Source organism: Diaphorina citri, unplaced genomic scaffold (assembly GCF_000475195.1).
Source record: "Diaphorina citri unplaced genomic scaffold, Diaci psyllid genome assembly version 1.1 scaffold107, whole genome shotgun sequence".
NCBI lineage: Eukaryota > Metazoa > Arthropoda > Insecta > Hemiptera > Psyllidae > Diaphorina > Diaphorina citri.
Window position 1 is genome coordinate 100,996 of NW_007377544.1, and position 24,106 is coordinate 125,101.

The window sequence follows — 24,106 nt, forward strand, 5'->3', positions numbered from 1 at the left end:
TTTTTGTTTTCAATATATGTGTTTACGTGAAAATAATAAGTGAGAGTAGGTACATTTGAATTTGTTATTTTGATGAAAAAAACATCAAAAAAAACTGATAACAATATCGTAATTGTATGTTTGTCTGGGACTCTGGGTGTGAAAGAGGAGAAGAGAACAGTCTCCAAAATAAGAAATAATAAAAATCCATACCCACAAAATAGCGCTATGGAATTAAAAAATAATAATTATTCATGATGATTTGATTATAAATAAATGGTAAAATTGTCATCTCCACTATTTTCAGTTCAGTGGTAATTGTCATCTCCACTATTTTAATCTACTTTCATTCAGTAACGAAACCAATTTGAAACGTAACCTCAGACTGTAGAATGCAATTCAGTAGGGATGCACAAAATATCCCAACTAAGGGACGGGATTAATGCCTGAGGCATTCTCTTCCATCCAACCCCTGTAGTTACTGTTCACCAGACGAGCGCTTTGACGACTGTTTGGTAAATTCGGGCCTCAATACCAGCCATAGATCTACAATCTATAGTCTTAGGTATAGGTATTACTATTCCATACGTACATATGTCTTCACATATTATCCTCTGTGGAGAAAGCTGCATGGTACTGTCAGTGCAAAACTAAATAACGGTTGTGATTGGTGACCTTACCGACCAATAGCAAACACCTTGACCTATACCCTTTTACTTTATACTCATCAGCATCAGCAGTAATATTATATTACCGGTCTTCTTATGGAGAGAACCAGGAATGCATATTGTATTTTGCCGGTATCCACCAACCTCTGTGGTGTAGTGTGGTTAGCACGGTGGACTTTGGATCTGGTGATTCGTGTCCAAGTCATGTCATAAATTTTAGGTAGGTTTATTAGATGGTGGATGATCTTCAATACGACACATTCATGCTCAACACGATTTTTTTTTTTTTTTTTTTTTTTTTTTTTTTTTGTGGAGCGCCACAATACTTAACCTAGGATTTACCTACTTTTACTGTTACTACCTTCCTATGTATCTTGTAATCCTGAATATACATATCATGTATGATGTAGGTAGAGACTTATAGGTACATAGTGTAAACAACTTGACAATGGGTGAGTCATCAAAAGAGAGAGAGAGAGAGAGAGAGAGAGAGAGAGAGAGAGAGAGAGAGAGAGAGAGAGAGAGAGAGAGAGAGAGTTTCGCGGGCTGCCATTTTTTCGTGATGTGACGTCAGTTCATGCGAGGTCGGATACCTGACGTCAGTTCAACGTACCTTTGAGCGACATTTTAGGGGATTTAGGGACCGTTTTGGAAGTTTATGAGTGCGCCAATGCACTTTTTGGGTACTTTTACATCGGAATAGGACTCTATCTCGAAAAAAATTGTCATTTGGTTGAGCCCCTATAATTTTCGTGGGCAGCCATTTTTTCGTTATGACGTCAGTTCATGCGAGGTCGTAAACCATTGGCTGCTTCAACGTTATTTTTTTTTTTTTTTGCAACCTTTTAGCGACATTTTAGGGGATTTAGGGACCGTTTTGGATGTTTTTGAGTGCGCCAATGCACTTTTTGGGTACTTTTACATCGGAGTAGGACTCTACCTCGAAAAAAATTGTCATTTGGTTGTGCCCCATTTATTCTTGCATTGTCGCCGAGTTTTCGGGATTGTGTGAATTGGTGATTCTCATGATTTTTTTTTATTATCTCAGAAAAAACTATAAAAATTAAAAAAAATATTGAGACTAAAACGAAGAAAATACATTTGAATTTGTTATTTTGATGAAAAAACATCAAAATGAACTGATAACAATATCGTAATTGTGTGTTTGTCTGGGTGTCAGAGGAGAAGAGAACAGTCTCCAAAATAAGAAATAATAAAAATCCATAGGTACCCACAAAATAGCGCTATGGAATTAAAAAATAATAATTATTCATGATGATTTGATTATAAATAAATGGTAAAATTGTCATCTCCACTATTTTCAGTTCAGTGGTAATTGTCATCTCCACTATTTTAATCTACTTTCATTCAGTAACGAAACCAATTTGAAACGTAACCTCAGACTGTAGAATGCAATTCAGTAGGGATGCACAAAATATCCCAACTAAGGGACGGGATTAATGCCTGAGGCATTCTCTTCCATCCAACCCCTGTAGTTACTGTTCACCAGACGAGCGCTTTGACGACTGTTTGGTAAATTCGGGCCTCAATACCAGCCATAGATCTACAATCTATAGTCTTAGGTATAGGTATTACTATTCCATACGTACATATGTCTTCACATATTATCCTCTGTGGAGAAAGCTGCATGGTACTGTCAGTGCAAAACTAAATAACGGTTGTGATTGGTGACCTTACCGACCAATAGCAAACACCTTGACCTATACCCTTTTACTTTATACTCATCAGCATCAGCAGTAATATTATATTACCGGTCTTCTTATGGAGAGAACCAGGAATGCATATTGTATTTTGCCGGTATCCACCAACCTCTGTGGTGTAGTGTGGTTAGCACGGTGGACTTTGGATCTGGTGATTCGTGTCCAAGTCATGTCATAAATTTTAGGTAGGTTTATTAGATGGTGGATGATCTTCAATACGACACATTCATGCTCAACACGATTTTTTTTTTTTTTTTTTTTTTTTTTTGTTTAGGTAGATACAGTATATTAGGTACCTATTCTTACTTACTACCGATAATTATGTCCGATCAATTTTAGTTTAATGAACTGAGAGGAAAGTCTCCTTTGCAGTTTGTATAGGCCACATCGGGCCTAAAATAAAAGGTACCTATATATATAGCTGGGATGTTTGATATACTCAGGCAGTAGGTCTCTAAGAATAGGTAGTAGGTACATATTTACCACATGAAACATATTAGATCAGCTGATATTATTATCAGTAAGACACGTGATATAACACTCACCCCACACGCCACTACAGATGGGTTCATAATATATTTCACTGGTTTACTAGGGACTACCTGTGTACGTAATGTATGTACTTAGTTACATACTAACTTGTACATTTTTTCATTTAGTGTAAGAACGATGCGAGTTTTAAATTTCAACACGACATTTTTTTTTGAGAGAGAGAGAGAGAGAGAGAGAGAGAGAGAGAGAGAGAGAAGTGTCCAGAGAATCCAAGGATTTTAGTTGAAACAGTTTTTTCTTCTGTAAAAATTGTCGGATACTTTGTGCACAATTTGAAGTCGAGTCCAGTTCACTAATCCTACCACTCTATAGGTGCCATGACAGCCGAGTCACTGGTTCTACCACTCTGCAATGTCTGTGAATGCTAAAGTTCATTTGCCAAGATGTCCTTGCAGAAAATTCACCACAATAATTGAGATTACTAATACTCATATACAGGGTGTTAATATTCTTAGGTCCGTACTCCGGGGTTAAGCAACATTACACGTGGTTGGTATACGGATGGGTCAACGTCTGGACAATCGCGTGCTGGTTGTCTTTTCCCGGTGCCACTCAGGTTGGGTGAGGTTAATGTAAGGAGGCGAGTAACTTGTCTCCGAATGGAAACCCCTGTCACTAACTTATTAGCAGTTATACGTATACAATACATAGTGACGTCAAACATGTCTCTTCTGTAGATGAAATAATTTATCTGATGACTCACTTGCTGGGAGTACTTGGTGGGATAAGACATAAGACGTATCAACAGTTTGATGTATTCCAGGTATTACAATCTGCTAGACATTTTATGAAGTACATACATATATATATATGTATAATACTTTGGCCAACACCTGGGAGCAGCCTAAGACGCGTTTCGTTCTTATTTGAACTCATCAGTTAGACATAGCTCTCAGGTGCTGGCCACTTCCCCGAAAACTTTAACCAGTGATTAGATCTAGATCTAGAAGGATATGTATTATGTACATAGTAATGTCCAAGGCCATAATTTGAGATGAATAATTAATTAATTAATTACACAAGGATTTAGCAGTTTGATTGATTAATCAATACCTATTTTATTATTATTATTAATTTTCCCTTCTTAATTCCTTCGCTGGTACAAGTAAGCTTTGAACTGAATTCTCTTATTTTTTTTTAAATCGAATAAAATGATAATAATAAATTTCTGTGTTATAATTAGAGTCCTGCAGAGTTGCAATGACCTTGAGAAGTTGCTGTTCGGGTAAAGACCCCATGTACATATCCTGCCCGGACCCACATAGTTACTGCAACTTGATTTATTATGTCTTGTTCAAGCAGGACACTTTACTTGGAACTTAGTATGTACCATAATACCATTAGTTGATTGGACACTGTGTTACCATTCCTACTTGATTGGATTCTGTTACCATTGGATTGGATACTTGAGTGGAAGCTCTTAAGTTCTACTTATGTGAAAATTAGTTGCGAATGTAATCAAGTTGTTGAAACTGATTTTAATTGTGGTAATCATGGCTGCTTAACATAAATGCTCTGATCTTCTTATTACACTACGTTAAAATCGCTTTCAAAATGGAAAAGAATAAAGAGAGCGGAACTTTTTCACAACTTTTGTGGATGTCACAAAGTACCTCCTTTACAATCAATTTCCATAATCTTTTTACACTGGTAATGCCGCCACACACTGGTCGCTACTAGATAAAAGTAGCTACTCCATTGTCCTCGCGAGGCTGAATGCACCCTGAGCCTGAACTCCAAGCACAGAGCCGAAAAAACTTCAATCCCAAAGGGAATCGAACCCGGGACTTCAGGCTTGCAAGTTTGCAACCCACTCGGACACGGAGGTTGCTCGAATCAAGAGAGTGAAAATATCGAGGAAAGAATATTGAAAATCCCGTTCAAATCATGCAATGAATTCCATGATAAATTTGTTCCGGAGGCCTTCCTCTTAATAAATTGAAAAGATTTATGTAAAAAGGGACTGATCCAGCTGATCCTACGCGGTTCTTTTCGGGTAAAACGGCTTTTCAAATACGGAATGTGGCTAGGAAAACTGAGTTTTTTTTTCTAAAATCCTCCCCAATAGTTCCCACACTTTTTTTTTCCTAGGTATCTTTGTAGTGTAGCAGGGAGGGTTCTCCTGAAGGAGCTTTAGATCCTTGTTGAATAAACCCTTCAATAATACCTACGTCAGCTAAGTGATTATCAAGATACCAAGGAATTGGTGTTTAGGAAAACTGAGTTTTTTTTTTTTTAATTCTCCCCAATAGTTCCCATACTTTTTTTCCTAGGTATCTTTATAGTGTAGCAGGGTTCTCCTGAAGGAGCTTTAGATCCTTGTTGAATAAACCCTTCAATAATACCTACGTCAGCTAAGTGATTATCAAGATACCAAGGTGGATTGCACTATGATAATCTTATAGAGGAAATAACCTTCCTCCCCCAATACCTACCTTCCTTCTTAAGAACAAACTATTACCTACAGAGTGAGTAAGTAAGTTGAGGAAAAAACGGACGACTTGCAATGTTGCCAACGCTCCGCGCTCCTATGCCTACCTGACAAAACAGATTTTTCTTTTCTTTTCAAAGAGAACTATATGATTGATATAAGAGAACTATATTATTGACATAAGAGGACTATATAAGTTCTGAGGTCTTATCATCCTGAAATCGAAGGGAGTAGAAGAACAAGATAGGAGAAACCCATTCCGAAAATGAACGAGGTTGAATTCCGGCCCGGGCGGGAATCGAACCCGCGAGCTACAAGGCAGTCGTATCATACGTATACGTGTGAACATCCTTGGATCTGATTCTACAGCTGGTATCTGTATTGCTAATTCCTATCTCTATGGCTTGGAACGAAAAATGAAGAATAGTAACCTACCTGGTATTGCACTCAATTATAGGGATCATGGAGTAGAAATCTGCTAAAACAGAATAAAACCCAAGAATGTTAACAAGAACAAATAGACTGAAGAAATCGACGACAAAAAATTCGATCGGTCTTATGAATAGAATGTGCACCCCCGGAAATGCATGATGGACGAAAAGAAATTGCATGGATAGTTGGTTGCCTTGTGTGCAAGCGCAGTTAAGAAGGTTTTTTGATAATGCATACTAACCCGAAGTCAAGAATTTTAGACTAACCCCTGAATCTATACCCAAGGGTTAGTCTAGGAACCTATGGAACTGTGGACCTTTCTCCTGCTCGTAGATTTGTACAAGCTTAACCCATCCTTTAGGGCTGTTGGTCCCTACACCTAAGCCTCAGATTGGGCTTTTTGTGTATAGAGTTACTTAGGCTGAAACTCCTGCTACTATTCCTACTGAAGGAGATGACGAGACTGAAAAGTCCCGTCAGTGTAGGTGTAGGCGTATAGCAGCTATTGAGTTAATAGAATATTCGAGTATTGTTTATTTGTGCTTTGCTTGATTGAGTTTGGCATACCTGAGACAGTTAAGAAGGTTTTTGATAATGCATAATGCATACTAACCCGAAGTCAAGAATTTTAGACTAACCCCTGAATTTATACCCAAGGGTTAGTCTAGTCTAGGAACCTATGGAACTGTGGACCTTTCTCCTGCTCGTAGATTTGTACAAGCTTATTCCATCCTTTAGGGCTGTTGGTCTCTACACCTTATCCTCAGATTGGGCTTTTTGTGTATAGAGTTACTTAGGCTGAATCTCTTGCTACAATTTTATTCCTACTGAAGGAGATGACGAGACTGAAAAGTCCCGTCAGTGTAGGCGTATAGCAGCTATTGAGTTAATAGAATATTCGAGTATTGTTTATTTGTGCTTTGCTTGATTGAGTTTGGCATACCTGAGAGTCACTATAGTCCCTGACATTGAAGCAATGGAGTTTTATGCTCAGGTAAAAGTGATCCGAGATAACGTTCCAGTTTCAATGACCTCAATATCAGCAGTGTGGCATTATAATAGGCTGCTGAACATTGGTCTGTAAGGGCTGAATTCTTACCATGGAGATTGCGATTCTAACTGACTTCTTGGGCAAAACGTTCCTGCTACACTAGATTATTATGAGCGGGCGTTGCGCCGGGCGTGATAAAAGATCGATGGCAAGAGTTTTCGGGGTACTCGGAATTTTTCTTTTAAATCTTCAAAACTTGGCCCGAGCTCCATTAGAACCCGGGAAAGTAATAAATTATTTCGTGGACCAAACTACAGATGCAGAAAGAAATGTTACTGACCCGAGTTGCCGAAACGCCCCTGGAGTGTTGTGATGTGTGGTGCGATCCCAGTCCTGATCAGGGCGAAGTTGAATGTACTTAAAACACTCCAAGCCCTGACTCCGGTCAACTATGACATAAGGCCTTAAGTCTAGGAACTGATCGATTATGTACTTACTCGTATTGTGTTCTCGAATGTTTTATGTATTCTTCTCTATTATTATTTTTAGTGGTGCAGTTGTTAACGCGTTGGACTTTGGATCTGGAGGTTGGTGGTTCGAGTCCAAGTCATGTCATAAAATTTCACTGGATTCAAATGTGATCCACCTTACCTCACACTGATCCGTGTTTCGACACAGCACTGTGTATACCTTTGATTCTATATTTCTTCATCCACTCACGTCCATGTCCGCCAGACCTTACTGTCTCACGGAAGAGATATCATGGGAACACGTTTAGTGGAGCAATCTTCAAGACTCATTGCTAGATTATTATAATAATTCCCAAGTTGAAATCTATCTTGTCAGGTACAACCCGATCTTTCATCTGTAACCTTTTAATATCCACAACTTTTTCTCTTTGTTTCAGGTATGTAGGTCAGATCTGAACCGATGGATTGGCACCGGAGTAAGTGTCTGTATTTATATCAACAGGATTATCAAGCACATTGCGTACAATGAGACTATTGACTCGAATGTCATAGAGCCAATAATGTCTTTCTCTCTCTGTGATTCGGTCATCAGAAGAGTGATATTGAAATCAATATGAGCTGAGACGTGCATCAAATTTTTAATGAGTGAATTATTGGACACTGTAATTGGAACCTAGAGTTAGAGGTACTTGAGTAGGTCTCGTATGAAATTCTAGACATAACCTAAATTTCAACAGCGTACTAGAAACTGTTGAGATAATGGGACTACATGTCCTAATTCGACAGTCTAAATAAAGCACTAATACTAATACTAATACTAGAACAATTAGAGGTTGGAGTACTAGGCCAATTGTAAACTATATGTTGCTATTGTGTTGAAGTTCGTGTAGAGCTCCATCTCAAGCAAATAGCAAAACAATAATAATACCTAAATGCATAAAATTGGATAAAATCAAAGCATGGATCAAATGTCAGCCACACACGTTCCGACTGTGTGACAGACTGCGGGTGAGTGGCAGGCCTTATACCAAATCAGTTGTGGTTCTTAAGAAACACTAGGTTGATAGTGTTTTTAATTCTAGGTAACTTACCATTGATTTGTACAGATGTGTAGGGCAAATCACCACCGTAATCACTAGGCAGAAGAGATTTGTCTACGTAGTCATACAGGGTGTCGATCTTACTATGAACCATGATCTGAAATGAGAGGAAGATTCGTGTCATTTTCCTGTACAACAGTAGGGAATTCTGTATGCTATTGAACTACACAGTATAATGCTTGTATTGGGATGCATCAGTACTATTAGTAGGGTGTTGCTGAAGATTTCTGCGTTAACCATTGCTTTCCTTTGTCGGTGGTAATTGGAATTATAGGAACTAAATGTCCTATTGGCTATTGGGACTCAATACTCAATGTCCTGCTTCAAGAGTCTAAAGTTCTAATGCTATTGAACTACACAGTATAATGCTTGTATTGGGATGCATCAGTACTATCATCAGGGTGTTGCTGAAGATTTCTGCGTTAACCATTGCTTTCCTTTGTCCTATTGGCTATTGGGAGATTGGGACTCAATACTCAATGTCCTGCTTCAAGAGTCTAAAGTTCTAAAACCAGCCAGCAGAGGGTGGTGATAATGGTGACACATAACCCTGTAGAGCAAAGGTATCCTCATTTTTCAACTTACCCCCCCATAACTCAAGTATTGTCAACTTACCCTACTGCGGATTTTCTCTCGTAGGAAAGGTCGAAACAAGGCCATAGCGTATTCCAGGTATGCAGGAGGATGGATGACATGAATCTGAGCTATCCTCTCCGGGTATGCTCGCTGCAAATAGACATTATACATTTAATTCAGGTGCCATACCTTAACTCGAATTGATTTCTTCAAGAGCTTTGATAGAGGAAACTCTAACTGGTGAGATCTTATCGTCCCGAAAGAGAAGAGTGAGGGAAGACAGGATAGGAGAAAGCCAGTCGTTCCGAGAACGAACCTTAGCTGTTTAGGATAAAGTCCGCCCCGAGCGGAAATCGTACCCACAGCCTATCGCTTACAAAATTATAATACATTTAATTCAGGTGCCATACCTTAACTCGAATTGATTTCTTCAAGAGGTTTGATAGAGGAAACTCTAACTGGTGAGGTCTTATCGTCCCGAAAGAGAAGAGTGAGGAAAGACAGGGTAGGAGAAAGCCAGTCGTTCCGAGAACGAACCTTATCTGTTTAGGATAAAGTCCGCCCCGAGCGGAAATCGTACCCACAACCTATCGCTTACAAGGCAGATGCGCTACCTTCCAAGCTAACTAGCTGGAATTGAGATTTGTCTGGCGCGCGCTGGGCGCAATGAAAACCATGTGTGCCTAGATAGATATTAGGTATTGGGTAGCTCACTAGATCCTAGGTTATATTGTCAACATAAAGTAAACATGAACCAGCAGTGTGACAGGTCTCACATGTTAATATTACATCTGGTTAGTATAGCGTTATGCATGCTCATTGCAATATCAAGCTCCTGACACTAAATCATACTGACTGAACATCAACTACCGCTACCTACGTTATGATGTGCTGATAATTATTGTAATCTCTATTATAACGATGATATGCTATGAACATGTGAGCACTGTGACAATTCTCGTTACTTCCAATACTGTGTGAGTTATTTCGCCCTAGAGCTAGAGAAATACACGTGAAAGTGTATTTCTACCTACCTAACAATACCTATCTATGTACCTTCCTACTAACTACATATGTACCTTAACCTTCCTACTAAGAATAGACTCTTGAGTGGAAAATAACCACTGGATGAGTAGAGTTAGTAGGTACCTATCTACGCTGTATTGTATATCCAATATCCATACTGTTCAAAACGTTCTCTGCCACTTTTGTGATTTGTGTACATATCTCAGACCACTGTGCCCAAAACCCAAAGGTTTTCATTTAGTACTACACTAACTGCCGCTAGGGTAACATACATATCGGTAGACTATTCCCCCTAATACTCAAGCAAGGCTTCTCTTTCCCCTGATTTGGCAAGGTTATTTGACCAAGAGTTCGTCACTTACCCAAGCATAGTCGAAGAATTTCTTCATAAGGAAGATCGGATATTTGGTCAGGTGCCCCAGTTTAGTTTTGGACGTGTCGAGTATGAGCACGATAGAACTCCAGTCCACCCCTTCCTTGAGCAGAACATCCATCATAGCCACTAAGAGTTTAGACAAACTGAATACAAAATGATCGCGTTGAAACTTGAAATTCACTTTGTTCGTTCCAATACATATTAGGTAAGGTGCCCAAGTCTGGATTTAGTGTCTAGTGGTTCAGTTGATATACATTACCTATGTACATAGTATCTGCTAACTGAGCAACTGAACATCAACTGGAATGCTCAATTCTACTGCTTAGTGCCCACTGATACCTAAATATTCTGTACCTACTGAGTAGCCTAGTGTCAAGTGGTGATTTTATGCAAATATTGCTCAACCTAAATTCACTTGTTGAGTTCAAATACCACTTTTCAAAACATTGTAGATTGTGCTCGTAAATTGTAATGAGTAATAGTATAGAAGTATACCCACCTCCATCTGAGCAGAACGTGGCAATTGCATGTCCATTCTATTCTGTTCATTTTAAAACTTGGTGTAGTTTATTAACCTGATCTAGGATCTTAGGATTATCTAGAACCATATGTTTAGGAGACCTATAATTATAAAATCGAATTTAAGGAAAGTGAGTTTCAAGCTTTCAAGACAATTATTTTGTATTAAGACTATTAAGACAATTTTGTATTAAGACTATTAAGACAATCTTGTATTAAGACTATTAAGACAATTTTGTATTAAGACTATTAAGACAATTTTGTATTAAGACTATTAAGACAATTTTGTATTAAGACTATTATCAATTTTGTATTAAGACGTTTGTCTAGTCTAGACGTTCCACGATAGTTCTCAAAGGGCTTGCGGCTTGTCCGATTTCAAGTAATTTGGCAAACAATGTTTATGACTTTTTTTTCTTTACCTATACCTATTTTGGGTACTGATTTAGCTTTTGGGGCTCTTTACGAGCCCTTCTTTCTTCTTCTGAGTAATCTCTAATATTTCATTACTTACGTGCTACGAAAACTCTTCATCATAACTGTAGAGTAGGAGTCTCGTTCCTGATAAGCCTCGGGTAGAATTTCCTTCAACTTGAAGTAGATCTCCAGATTATCCTTTGTCCTCTGGATATCATTCTTGTTGAGGATCAAATAGTTCTCATACCAGTCGTCTTCATTCACTGAAATCAGATGATAAGGAATTAATTTGTTTGAATTTTGGACTTTATACATAGTACAGCATTGGGCCTCCTCTTACTCAATTTTTGTTGCTTCTGGGATAATGAGGTGCATATTATATTTAATAGCCGATCTTACCACTGAGATTGACACAGAACATCCAGTCCATGGCAACCCTAAAAAAATATCGGGGGAATCGAACACCGGAAATAAGATAAAATCAAAAAGTCGGGGGAATTGTGTTCTCGAATGTTTTATGTATTCTTCTCTATTATTATTTTTAGGGCACAAGTGTACCCTAAGTCAAAAGTCGTCTTATCGGGCTTTTTTGACTTCGTCCTTTTTCGTAGTCCTTTGAAGACCTTTAAAATTAGTGCAAAACCACAACCTGAGAACAAGTCACCTACGGGTCCTGAATTCCCGATGTCCTTTACTCCTCTCCATGAATGGCCCTGATGGTGATAGTACCTAAGGTCGCCCTTCACGACCAGTGTTCGGCTTCGACCAATGATGGACAGGTTTATACTGATACCTGAGTCTCTATCTAGTGATAGGAATATGAAACACGTTAGCTCACTCCTCAGCTCACAGATAGCGCTACTTGTACTGTTTCCCTTATCAGCGTGACGCAATGTTCATCGAATGTTGTTTCCAAGATAATAATAATAATAATGGTAATCGTAATGATAATGAACCGTGGAATTTGTGTTCGCGTTAATTTGTCTCGAGTTATCACGAGTGGAATAGAATAGATTATGATTAATATTTTTTCAACACACATGCTCTAACTTATGGAATCCGTGCATAATCTATTTCACAAGGAACCAACTTCAGCTCTAATATTGCAGTATGATGTTTACATTGGTGGATTTCACAGTCCAAAGACAGTAGGTATTCTAGTTGGTAAAAAACTTCAAAAGTTCTATATATCATCATACGACATAGTGATCAATACGCATAAAATCCAACATCACCTCACGTAGTCAGTTTAATCCACCGTTAATCTCTTGAAATCATTATGATTGATCTCGATCTCTTTTTGCTTCTTCGGTAATCGTAATGATAATGAACCGTGGAATTTCTGTTCGCGTTAATTTGTCTCGAGTTATCACGAGTGGAATAGAATAGATTATGATTAATATTTTTTCAACACACATGCTCTAACTTGTGGCTTGTTTACCCTGTGGGAACACGGTTAATTTGCCTTGCTTGTTGTTGTACAGAAGATCCCGGTTTGATTCACTTTGCGCCTAGAGTCTACATCTGGGTAGAGAAGGTGCGTGTTTTTTTCTCTTCTTTTATGGCTTGTTTACCCTGTGGGAACACGGTTAATTTGCCTTGCTTGTTGTACAGAAGATCCCGGTTTGATTCACTTTGCGCCTAGAGTCTACATCTGGGTAGAGAAGGTGCGTGTTTTTTTCTCTTCTTTTTTTGACCCTATCCCAATAAAAGAAGCTAGCTAAAAACTACCTACGATCATACTTAAATTTAATAAGGAAAAAATAAAAATTATATCGGACATTTTGTCTCATAGTAAAATGATTAGCAAAGGTCGTTATAGACATTCTTACCTTCAGTAGCCTCTTCGGGGCTTATTATTTGATGGAATATGCCTTGCAAATTTTGACACATCCAGGAACTACACAACATATTCGGTATTGCATTTCAAACACAGTGATGGATAACAAAAATATATCTGATCTCATCCGGCTCATTGCTAGAGCTATCAATCCAATTCTTCAACATACAACACCTCGTCCTCCTCCTCGAAACATGGAGGCACTACTGCAACCACCAGATCATGTCTCCAAAATGAACAACAGCTTAAAAAACAAATACACGCTCAAGATAAGTTGTTACTTCGGTTGATACTGGATCATGACTCTATGCAAAGGAGATACGATCAGAAATCCAAACACCTTGCTCAACTCAAACGCAAGTTTCAGTCGTTAGTTGAAAAGCAAAACTCCTCGAAACATGGAGGCACTATTGCAACCACCAGATCATGTCTCCAAAATGAACAACAGCTTGAAAAACAAATACACGCTCAAGATAAGGTGTTACTCCGGTTGATCCTGGATTATGACTCTATGCAAAGGAGATACGATCAGAAATCCAAACACCTTGCTCAACTCAAACGCAAGTTTCAGTCGTTAGTTGAAAAGCAAAAACAAGATTGTCACGATATCAAACTATCGGAGGTACTGGAGGATGAAGAGGTTGTGAATGAGATCAAAACAGAAGACGTGGAATCCTCCGTGTTTGATATAACTACTTTACTTCATGGCAGAGAACTCAGTGAGAACTTTGGTATGGAAGATGAAGTACAAGCAAGTCACCATGTGATGGGCCTGAGACATCTTGCTGACAAGAGAGGCCAGGATGAAACTATGGAGGAAGATGAACACGGGGAGGAAAGTGTTGATACCATGCATGTTGTACCTGGAGATTGTTGTATTTATCTAAATGAAGATGAACAAATACAACACTTGCTCTATCTGAGAACGAAATATAAAATACATTCAGACCTTATTGAGGAACGTCTCAATGAACTGAGAGAACAACTAGACAATGCAAAACATTACAAACACTTCCTACTGGAAAATGTCAAAAGACTGAGAGAAACATTGAAAAACGTTCGATTTAAACTGTTTGATTTGAAAATATCGGATGCTGTTTTTGGACAAGAGAACCGAGATAGAGCTAAAGTGGATTGTAAAGTGCATAAAAAGAAATGTAACAACAAAGGAAAGAGAAAACTGGAAGAACAAGAAGGAAAGAAAGAAAAAGTGTAGGTAAACTTTCTTGTTTTCTAAAGACATCATGAAATATAAATTAGAAATAAATAATAAGCAACTGTCATCAATAAATTACACATCTTACCTAGTTTATTATCAAGTCTTAATCTAATCAGTAATTTTTATTTTATTATATTTACACACGAGCTTAATTAACTTTTTCGCAACCTACTTAGTCTATTTGGCCTAGGAGTCATAGCACTACACATTTACCCTGCAAACAGAATTATTACGGATTGGTAATGGTAACAAATCAATGATTAATTTATTACGCAGACTGTTAGTGACAAGTGATAAGACTTGGGGTAGGTTGTTATGGTATAAACTGCATTCTTGGACATTAACGTCATTAACCTTCTCGCTTAGTTCTTTATTCCATGTTTTATGAATTTCTTCAGTGTCACTAGATGCATTTCCATACGACCTAATGTACAGAATCTCGTGCAATGGTAAAATACACAGTAGTTCTTACAAAATGAGATTGCTTTGAATGGGCAAATCCGTGCATAATCTATTTCACAAGGAACCAACTTCAGCTGTAATATTGCAGTATGATGTTTACATTGGTGGATTTCACAGTCCAAAGACAAAGACAGTAGGTATTCTAGTTGGTAAAAAACTTCAAAAGTTCTATGTATCGTCATACGACATCGTGATCAATACGCATACAATCCAACATCACCTCACCTAGTCAGTTTAATCCACTGTTAATCTCTTGAAATCATTATGATTGATCTCGATCTCTTTTTGCTTCTTCATTTTCTTTTCGTCCGGTATGGGTCGATGTTCTCTCTTGGATATGTGCAGCCACTCCTCATGTTCCTTCATTTTGTCTTGTAGAGCATCTGTGAAACAGAGAACATAATAAAAGAGTGAGTAAGTTAAGGAAAAAACGGACGACTTGCAATGTTGCCAACGCTCCGCGCTTCTATGCCTACCTGACAAACTAGATTTTTCTTTTCGAAGAGGGTTGATATAGAGAACTGTATAGGTCTTATCGACCCGAAATCGAAAAAAAAAGAAGAACAAGATAGGAGAAAGCTAGAAGTTCCGGAAACGAATGAACGAGATTGAATTCCGGCCCGGGCGGGAATCGAACCCGCGAGCTACAAGGCAGTCGTATCATACGTATACGTCCTTGTGAACATCCTTGGATCTGATTCTACAGCTGATATCTGTATTGCTAATTCCTATCTCTATGGCTTGGAACGAAAAATGAAGAATAGTAACCTACCTGGTATTGCACTCAATTATAGGGATTTGCTTCTTCATTTTCTTTTCGTCCGGTATGGGCCGATGTTCTCTCTTGGATATGTGCAGCCACTCCTCATGTTCCTTCATTTTGTCTTGTAGAGCATCTGTGAAACGGAGAACATAATAAATAGTCAGACGGGAGAAACAGCTAGTCAAGTAAATCCACTGGATTCTAATGTGATCCACCTTACCTCACATCACATTGATCCGTGTTTCGACACAGCACTGTGTATACCTTTGATTCTATATTTCTTCATCCACTCACGTCCATGTCCGTGAGACGGTAAGGTTTCACGGAAGAGATATCATGGGAACACGTTTAGTGGAGCAATCTTCAAGACTCATTGCTAGATTATTATAATAATTCCCAAGTTGAAATACGCGCTACCTTCCAAGCTAACTGGCTGGAATTGAGATTTGTCTGGCGCGCGCTTGGCGCAATGAAAACCATGTGTGCCTAGATACCTAGATAGATATTAGGTATTGGATAGCTCACTAGATCCTAGGTTATATTGTCAACATAAAGTAAACATGAACCACTAGTGTGACAGGTCTCACATGTTAACATTACATCTGGTTATGCATGCTCATTGCAATATCATGCTCCTGACACTAAATCATTCTGACTGAACATTAACTATCGCTACCTACGCTATAATGTGCTGATAATTATTGTAATCTCTATTATAACGATAATATGCTATGAACATGTGAGCACTGTCACAATTCTCGTTACTTCCAATACTGTGTGAGCTATTTCGCCCTAGAGCTAGAGAAATACACGTGAAAGTGTATTTCTACCTACCTTAACTACCTATCTGTGTACCTTCCTACTAAGAATAGACTCTTGAGTGGAAAATAACCACTGGATGAGTAGAGTTAGAAGGTACCTATCTACGCTGTATTGTATAGCCAATATCCATACTGTTTAAAACGTACTCTGCCACTTTTGTGATTTGTGTACATACCTCAGACCACTGTGCCCAAAACCCAAAGGTTTTCATTTAGTACTACACTAACTGCCGCTAGGGTAACATACATATCGGTAGACTATTCCCCCTAATACTCAAGCAAGGCTTCTCTTTCCGCTGATTTGGCAAGGTTATTTGACCAAGAGTTCGTGACTTACCCAAGCATAGTCGAAGAATTTCTTCATAAGGAAGATCGGATATTTGGTCAGATGTCCCAGTTTAGTTTTGGACGTGTCGAGTATGAGCACGATAGAACTCCAGTCCACCCCTTCCTTGAGCAGAACATCCATCATAGCCACTAAGTGTCCCAGTTTAGTTTTGGACGTATCGAGTATGAGCACGATAGAACTCCAGTCCACCCCTTCCTTGAGCAGAACATCCATCATAGCCACTAGTCGGTTACCTAGCGCAATCACATTGAAGTCACTAGCTGTGTCGGATATATGCCCGTAGACACATATTCTATGTCCATGCTCGTTTAGTTTAGGGCACCAGGCTACAGATCTGGAAGTGAGAAGAGGGTTCGTAATAATTTTTGCTTCAGTAAATTCTAGAACTCATTCAGAGAAAGGGTCTCTATGGGTAGCCCGTTGCCTGAAGCGATCTCAAATCTGACGAGAAATTTTCCTTCATATATCAAACATTTCTGGTGAATTTCCCCAAAATCGGACAAACAGTTCTAGAGTTCTGGTGAAACAACTCATAGACAAACTGAATGCAAAATAGTTGAGTTAAAACTTAGAGCTCACATCGTTCGGAAGGTAACACCAAGGCAAGGTCATTGCCAAAGGTATTCTATTTCCCATAACTATTATACTCTCATTATCATGTGGTCACTGCTTGCTTTTATTACGAAGGTTAGGTATATGGTTCCAAATGATCCAATAGATATAGGTAACCAAATAAATTTATTTTAGGTATAGGTTGGTATAGGTACAATATTTGGTGAATTTGATGAAGATCATATAAAATTATTAGAAGAAATCAAGAAAGGGAATGTTTAAATTTGACGTGATCGAAATGATTAGCAAATGAAATGCAATTATTATTGTTAATAAATCTAAATACCTAGTAACTCTTAGCATGAATATCCTGTATTGACTATAACTTGAATGAGCAGTCTAATTATTGTAAGAGGTCTATCATAGCAAATTACCTAATGATTACTATTGATGACTAAGTTAAGTTCATGCTGTTCCTCTTGTTCTTGGGTGTTGGCAGGGTTTTGTAATGCTATGGGCTATTAGGTACCTGTTTTTACTCAATACTTCATAATAAATTCTCCTTTTTCATACTAGCCCCTATGTCCTCTATGTCAAATTAGTTTTTTTTTTATGGAAAATTACCTATAAATTGTCAAGTGATGAGTGTGAAATACCCTAGGGAATTTTTATTTGCGTCAAAATGTATTATTAATTTATTCAATAATGTTCAAGCGTGCCCACAAGGTCTTTGCATAGACGAGACCTGATGACAGCATAGAAAATCTCGAATTTTTTTCATCATTATGTATTATTAATAAAATTTCTATGCGAGTTTTTTTTTCTTCCAATGCTCCCATTTTTTTTTTTTTAGTATGGTCTACAGTAAAGGAGGACCCTATTTTGGGTCCCCCCTCGGAATATACAGCCCTGATTACATGTTAATAATGTCAACATAACTAGGCTTGCCAAATATCCAAAATGTCGATTCGGGACGCGAATCCGCGAACATAATTGCCAAATCCGCGAACATAATCGCAAAGAGTCACTCAAATTGCCATTTTCTATCATATTTCAATTTCATCTGCACTAAAATGCTGTCTTTCAGCCATGATTAAACTCTGGAACAAAAGAAAATAAGAAAGATTTTATCCAAGTGACAAGTACAGTGAACATTGACATTTTCAATTTTTTTTGTCTGGATAAAGTCCCAGAGTCCTAAATTTAGGACAATGTTTAATGGCATGGTACACAAGTCCAACTTTCCAAACAAAGGAATAATCGCGAAATCCGCGAAAATAATCGCGAAATCCGCAAACATAATCGCGAAATCCGCGAACATAATCGCGAAATCCGCGAACATAATCGCGAAATCCACATAGAAATCCGCGAACATAATCGCCAAATCCGCGAACAAAATCGCGAAATCCGCGAACATAATCGCCAAATCCGCGAACATAATCGAGAAATCCGCGAACATAATCGCCAAATCCGCGAACAAAATCGCGAAATCCGCGAACATAATCGCCAAATCCGCGAACATAATCGGGAAATCCGCGAACATAATCGCGAAATCCGCGAACATAATCGGCAAATCCGCGAACATAATCGCCAAATCCGCGAACATCAAATCCGCGACCGTACCAAATCACATAGGTACGATATGTACATAGGTACGATAGGTGATAGGTAACATACCTATTATTAAAAACAGATAAACAAATACAGTCGAACCTGGATAAACGAGAATCCAAGGGACCAGCTCATTTTTTCGTTTAAGGCGGTTTAATACATTTTCTCGTTTATAATTAATTTTTAAAAATTAATTCAAATAAAACTTACCCAAAAAATGTCCCATTCAGCAAACAACAGTCTTCTCTGATGCAAATTGAGAAAAAAAAAATATTAAGATTTACAAATTTTGAAAATTCCCTCCTAAAATATTAACAACAATGTTACCAACCTTAGGAAACAAAAAAAAATGCACCACTGTGAAGCCAGCACCATCTAGAATAATAAAAACGTGACAACTTCGAATGTCCTAATTTTAGGACGCTGGGACGTTAAGCATACAAACTCCAAAATATGGCTGGGCTTTTAAGCCTACAAACACAATGTCCTAAATTTAGGACACTGGGCCTTTATGACTACAAAGTATAAAAACTGCTTGGGCCCTTAGAGGATATATACAGTCACTATAGTGTGATGGAAAATCACAAGGCCCTAACTGACGTGCTGACGTCAGGTCTGCTAAATAACCTTTCAATTCGGCCTCGCAAGTTCTTGGTAGAAGTACTTCAAGTTGTAACGTCAATACAAAATATGAATATGTAGATCCTGATAGTAGATTACCTATATTAGTTATTTTGTCTGTAGTCAAACCATGTTTTCTCTTTCCCGCGCGGAACTTTGAAAATGATCATTTTTTCATCACTAGATTTTGAGAACTTATAAGAGCTTGAGATCTCAGTTGAGAGTTCAACATAGAATTTCCAAAACAGGAAGCCTGCAGAGCTTTCAAAAGCCCGATTGGATCCTAAAGCTAAACGGAAAAATTCCTTTACGTGCAGTTGAACATTTCTGACGAATTTCATCAAAATTGGACAAAGGGATCGACAGTTATCGCAAAACTATCAGATGAACTAAATGGAAAATCATCGATTTTAAAACTTCGAACTTACATCATTCATTCAATCAAAGGTTAGAGTCATAAAATCTATAGATCTGTAGTCTGTAGGTAAATCCGGATCTCCTGTATGCTAGAGGTTACCAATAGCCTAACAGAGGTCGATATTTACGCAGATTCTTTAGAAGTGTCTTCCTCTTTCTTCTTCTTCTTCTTCTTCTTCTTCTTCTTCTTCTTCTTCTTCTTCTTCTTCTTCTTCCTCTTCCTTTTCTTCTCATAGGAATCTTTTTTGAGATAAATAGGTTTTTTGTCTGTAAAAGATACATCTAGTTACCTAGTGAAATATAGGATACATCTAACAGAGTTAGTGAAAATCTTTCTCTTTCACCCAAGAATTTAGAAGTGGATGTTAGAGGTAATCTAGTAGGTATCTGCATCTGGTATTATTAGCATTATATCAACAAGGTCATTTTGCGTCCATGTGGAAATTCCAAGATTAAATTATAACTTGATAGTTTGATACTCGTATTGCTCTCTTAACCTTTGCTAAAAATATTTTGCTGATATGTGTTGTAGGAAATGAATCTCGCGAGATTTCGATAGGATAATTTAGATAAATTATTTATTGGACCATCACTGTTTCTTCCACGGTAACGATTAAATGGTTTATCCGATTGAGATGAAATTTGGCAACCATGTTCTCCACAGGAAGGAACTTTATTAATTCATTTCCCTTTTTCCCGCCCGGTCCTTCGAGGATTCAATAGTGGCCAAATGATAATATGGCGAAATAGATTATTCAAAATGTGTGGGCATTCGAAAAAATGTTAGGAATATGCCGGTCTACGGTTTGAAAGAGAAGATAGGTACTTGGAATTGCGTGGAACTAAATGGATTATAACTGGTTGTGTTGTTCTTGTTCTACGCTTGTAAAAGTACACTATTTCAATATGCAGGGAAGAACTTCAGTCTAGGTTCACAGATCAAAGGTGGTAATTATTCTGTAAGAACATTTTAGCCTTATTCAAAAAGAAAGATAGTATCAGAGGTACGCCTGCTCTTAACTTTCTGTGTCACAAACCCTCTGCTAGGAACTTATAATAGTGGAATACGATTAATAAATAGTGGTAAATATACAGCCAATAGTGGCCAAATGATGATATGGCAAAATAGATTATTCAAAATGTGTGGGCATTCGAAAAAACGTCAGGAATATGCGGTCTACGGTTTGAAAGAGAAGATAGGTACCTACTTGGAATTGCGTGGAACTAAATGGATTATAACTGGTTCTGTCGTTCTTGTTCTACGCTTGTAAAAGTATACTATTTCAATATGCAGGGAAGAACTTCAGTCTAGGTTCACAGATCAAAGGTGGTAATTATTCTGTAAGAACATTTAGCCTTATTCAAAAAGAAAGATAGTATCAGAGGTACCTGCCTGCTCTTAACTTTCTGTGTCACAAACCCTCTGCTAGGAACTTATAATAGTGGAATACGATTAATAAATAGTGGTAAATATACAGCGTTACTTTTCCCCTATGATAAAATATGGGTCACAATGGGTGGGTAATGGGTATCGTATCACACTAGGTTTGCACTTCGGAGGTCCTGTGAGTATGTACTTGGTTCCTTACTGCTTTAACGTCTTGCGGCGTGATTGTTGCGTACCATGCAGTAACAAATAACAAATCATCTGCCTGTCAACTACCAAACCACTTTTGGTAATATACCAACCATTATACCAACTAGTAAAGACCAAAGACTATGTAAACAACTGTTTCAAGTAGAGGTACTCGTAAACTGAAATCTTCATTTCGTAAATCATCTCCTGAGAACCAGATGGTAAAGAATTCTGTGTGATGTTTGTAAAGATTGTAAAGTTTGCTTAAAGTTTTATTCAACAAGTCGTAAAGTTAAATTTCAAGAAAAATTTCGGTCACCTGAATTCCAAGCCTACCTCAATAATAAATATTCGGTGAGATTGTTGTGTCCCATGGTCTGATAACATTATGTACTTCTTATGCAAGAACCAAGTTTAGTACTTTAATACAGAGTACCCACTACCTAATAGGTATCTACATGTAAACTATTACACAGATTTATTAAACTTTTTTTTTAAACTTTATAAAAAAGCAACAAAAATTCTATACTCGTCGTCTTCAGTACTTGATATTGAAAAAGTTCCAACTCGAGTTTTTTTGCACGTTAATGTATTTGATCGATATTTAACGATATAGGTTATAGGCCAACTTCTAACATAATCATGTAAACTACACAGATTTATTAAACTTTTTTTTAAACCTTATAAAAAAGCAACAAAAATTCTACTCGTCGTTTTCAGTACTTGATATCGAAAAAGTTCCAACTCGAGTTTTTTTGCACGTTAATGTATTTGATCGATATTTAACGATATAGGTTATAGGCCAACTTCTAACATAATGTTAGTCTATTGTTTGCGATTCTCACGTTATGCATATTGTTAGCACGTCAGGTAGTCAGTTTTATTAGTAAATTATTCTCGTCAATTAATAACACTTCTATTTCCAACTTACCATGTATTATGTAGGTATTGTAGGTATAATCATTGCCACTTATATCCTCGTGTACAGAGGTCTAGAAGTCGGTTTTCTAATGTTCTCCTAGTAATCTAGTAGGTACCTACCTAGCAGTGATTTTGCGGTCTTGGTCTACGAGGTGCTCATTTGTACTACAACTGCGTAGGTATTCTCAATTACATATCTCGTTAGAACCTTTTCGATTTTTCAACAAAGATTATACCTGATGATCAACGTTCTTACATAGGTTAATAATTAATACCTACCTAGTTTGATAATTAAAGAAACATTGGGCATAATATCTACTTACCTTTTCTTTCCTTGACTTGATGCGAATGTTTACAATCAGCCTTACAGCTGTAGGTTTATTTTAACCTGTTTTCTACCTATGTTATTTAACCTCACATACTCACAGCCTTATAGAAGTTAGAAGCATGGCCTTTCTCTACAAGTTACTCAGACAAAGGGTCCCTATGGGTAGCCCGTAGCCTGAAGACCTGATCGATCTCAAATCTGACGAGAAAATTTCCTTCATATATCAAACATTTCTGGTGAATTTCACCAAAATCGGACAAACCGTTCTAGAGTTCTGGTGAAACAACTCATAGACAAACAGAAATCTGGTGAAACAACTCATAGACAAACTGAATGCAAAATAGTTGAGTTAAAACTTAGAGCTCACATCGTTCGGAACGTAACACCAAGGCAAGGTCATTGCCAAAGGTATTCTATTTCCCATAACTATTAAACTCTCATTATCATGTGGTCACTGCTTGCTTTTATTACGAAGGTTCCAAATGATCCAATAGGTATAGGTAACCAAATAAATTTATTTTAGGTATAGTATAGGTTGGTATAGGTACAATATTTGGTGAATTTGATCGAAATGATTAGCAAATGAAATGCAACCTGTTATTTCACTGAAGATCATATAAAATTATTAGAAGAAATCAAGAAAGGGAATGTTTAAATTTGACGTGATCGAAATGATTAGTCAAGGGTGTTCTTTGACGTCCCCCAATTGATTTACACAGGCCAGTATATCATTCTGGATTATCTGAAAACTCTCTGTGGTAAGATAGGGCATATTTAGTAAAAGCTACAGGATAGGTAATGGTATTCTTGTGAGGAGAAATACGAGTATTGCAGTTCTAGGTTAGTTGTTCTGAAACCAGTATGTGGTTCACACAACTCATTGAGGGTTTCGCTTGTCTGTTGGTTTGCAATAATGCCAAATACAAGATATGGAGACAACCCTAAAAGAAGTCAAAGGTGGACAAGAAAAGCCTAAACATAACACCCACACTAACCGTTTGGTAAGGGTGAGGGTTCTCACCTCCATCTAATAAATAATAATACATATTAGGTAAAAAAAAAGAAAACGTGTTTTTCATTGATAACCTCTTCCTCCTTCTCCCTTATCTCTCTCTCTCTCTAATCGAATTAATCGAATCTGTATTATTTTTAATTAGAAATTTTCAATTTGAGAGCTTATTTTTCAACGGAACACAAAATCCTGATTCGAATTTTTTTCGGGCAGAATAATAATAATAAATAACACTGATAATAATAATAATAATAATAATAATAATAATAATGATAGTGCTTATTTATACTGCTCGCATAGGACTGAAAAGTCTCTTTACTCCAGCAGTAGGCTACTACAGATCGGAAGAGCGTCGT

At 37.6% G+C, this 24,106-nt stretch overlaps 2 protein-coding genes across 2 annotated transcripts in view; one reads left to right on the plus strand and one right to left on the minus strand.

Annotated features, from left to right (window-relative positions):
- Nucleotides 1-8,333: 8,333 nt before the first annotated feature.
- Nucleotides 8,334-24,106, minus strand: part of LOC103524598 (retinaldehyde-binding protein 1-like) — a gene marked incomplete at its 3' end in the record, with an annotated part of 21,444 nt that continues 5,671 nt past the window's right edge. The window contains exons 3-6 of the mRNA XM_017449672.2: nt 11,353-11,521; nt 10,309-10,465; nt 8,960-9,070; nt 8,334-8,441 (exon numbers count right to left, since the gene is read on the minus strand). Of these exons, the coding sequence (XP_017305161.2) occupies nt 8,334-8,441; nt 8,960-9,070; nt 10,309-10,465; nt 11,353-11,521 (545 nt within the window). The remainder of the gene's footprint in view (nt 8,442-8,959; nt 9,071-10,308; nt 10,466-11,352; nt 11,522-24,106) is intronic.
- On the plus strand, nt 12,862-14,759 carry LOC113465438. The gene is made up of 2 exons (XM_026819958.1): nt 12,862-13,485; nt 13,690-14,759. The coding sequence occupies exons 1-2, from the start codon at nt 13,406-13,408 to the stop codon at nt 14,312-14,314; spliced, it is 705 nt and encodes a 234-aa protein (XP_026675759.1). The 5' UTR covers nt 12,862-13,405; the 3' UTR covers nt 14,315-14,759.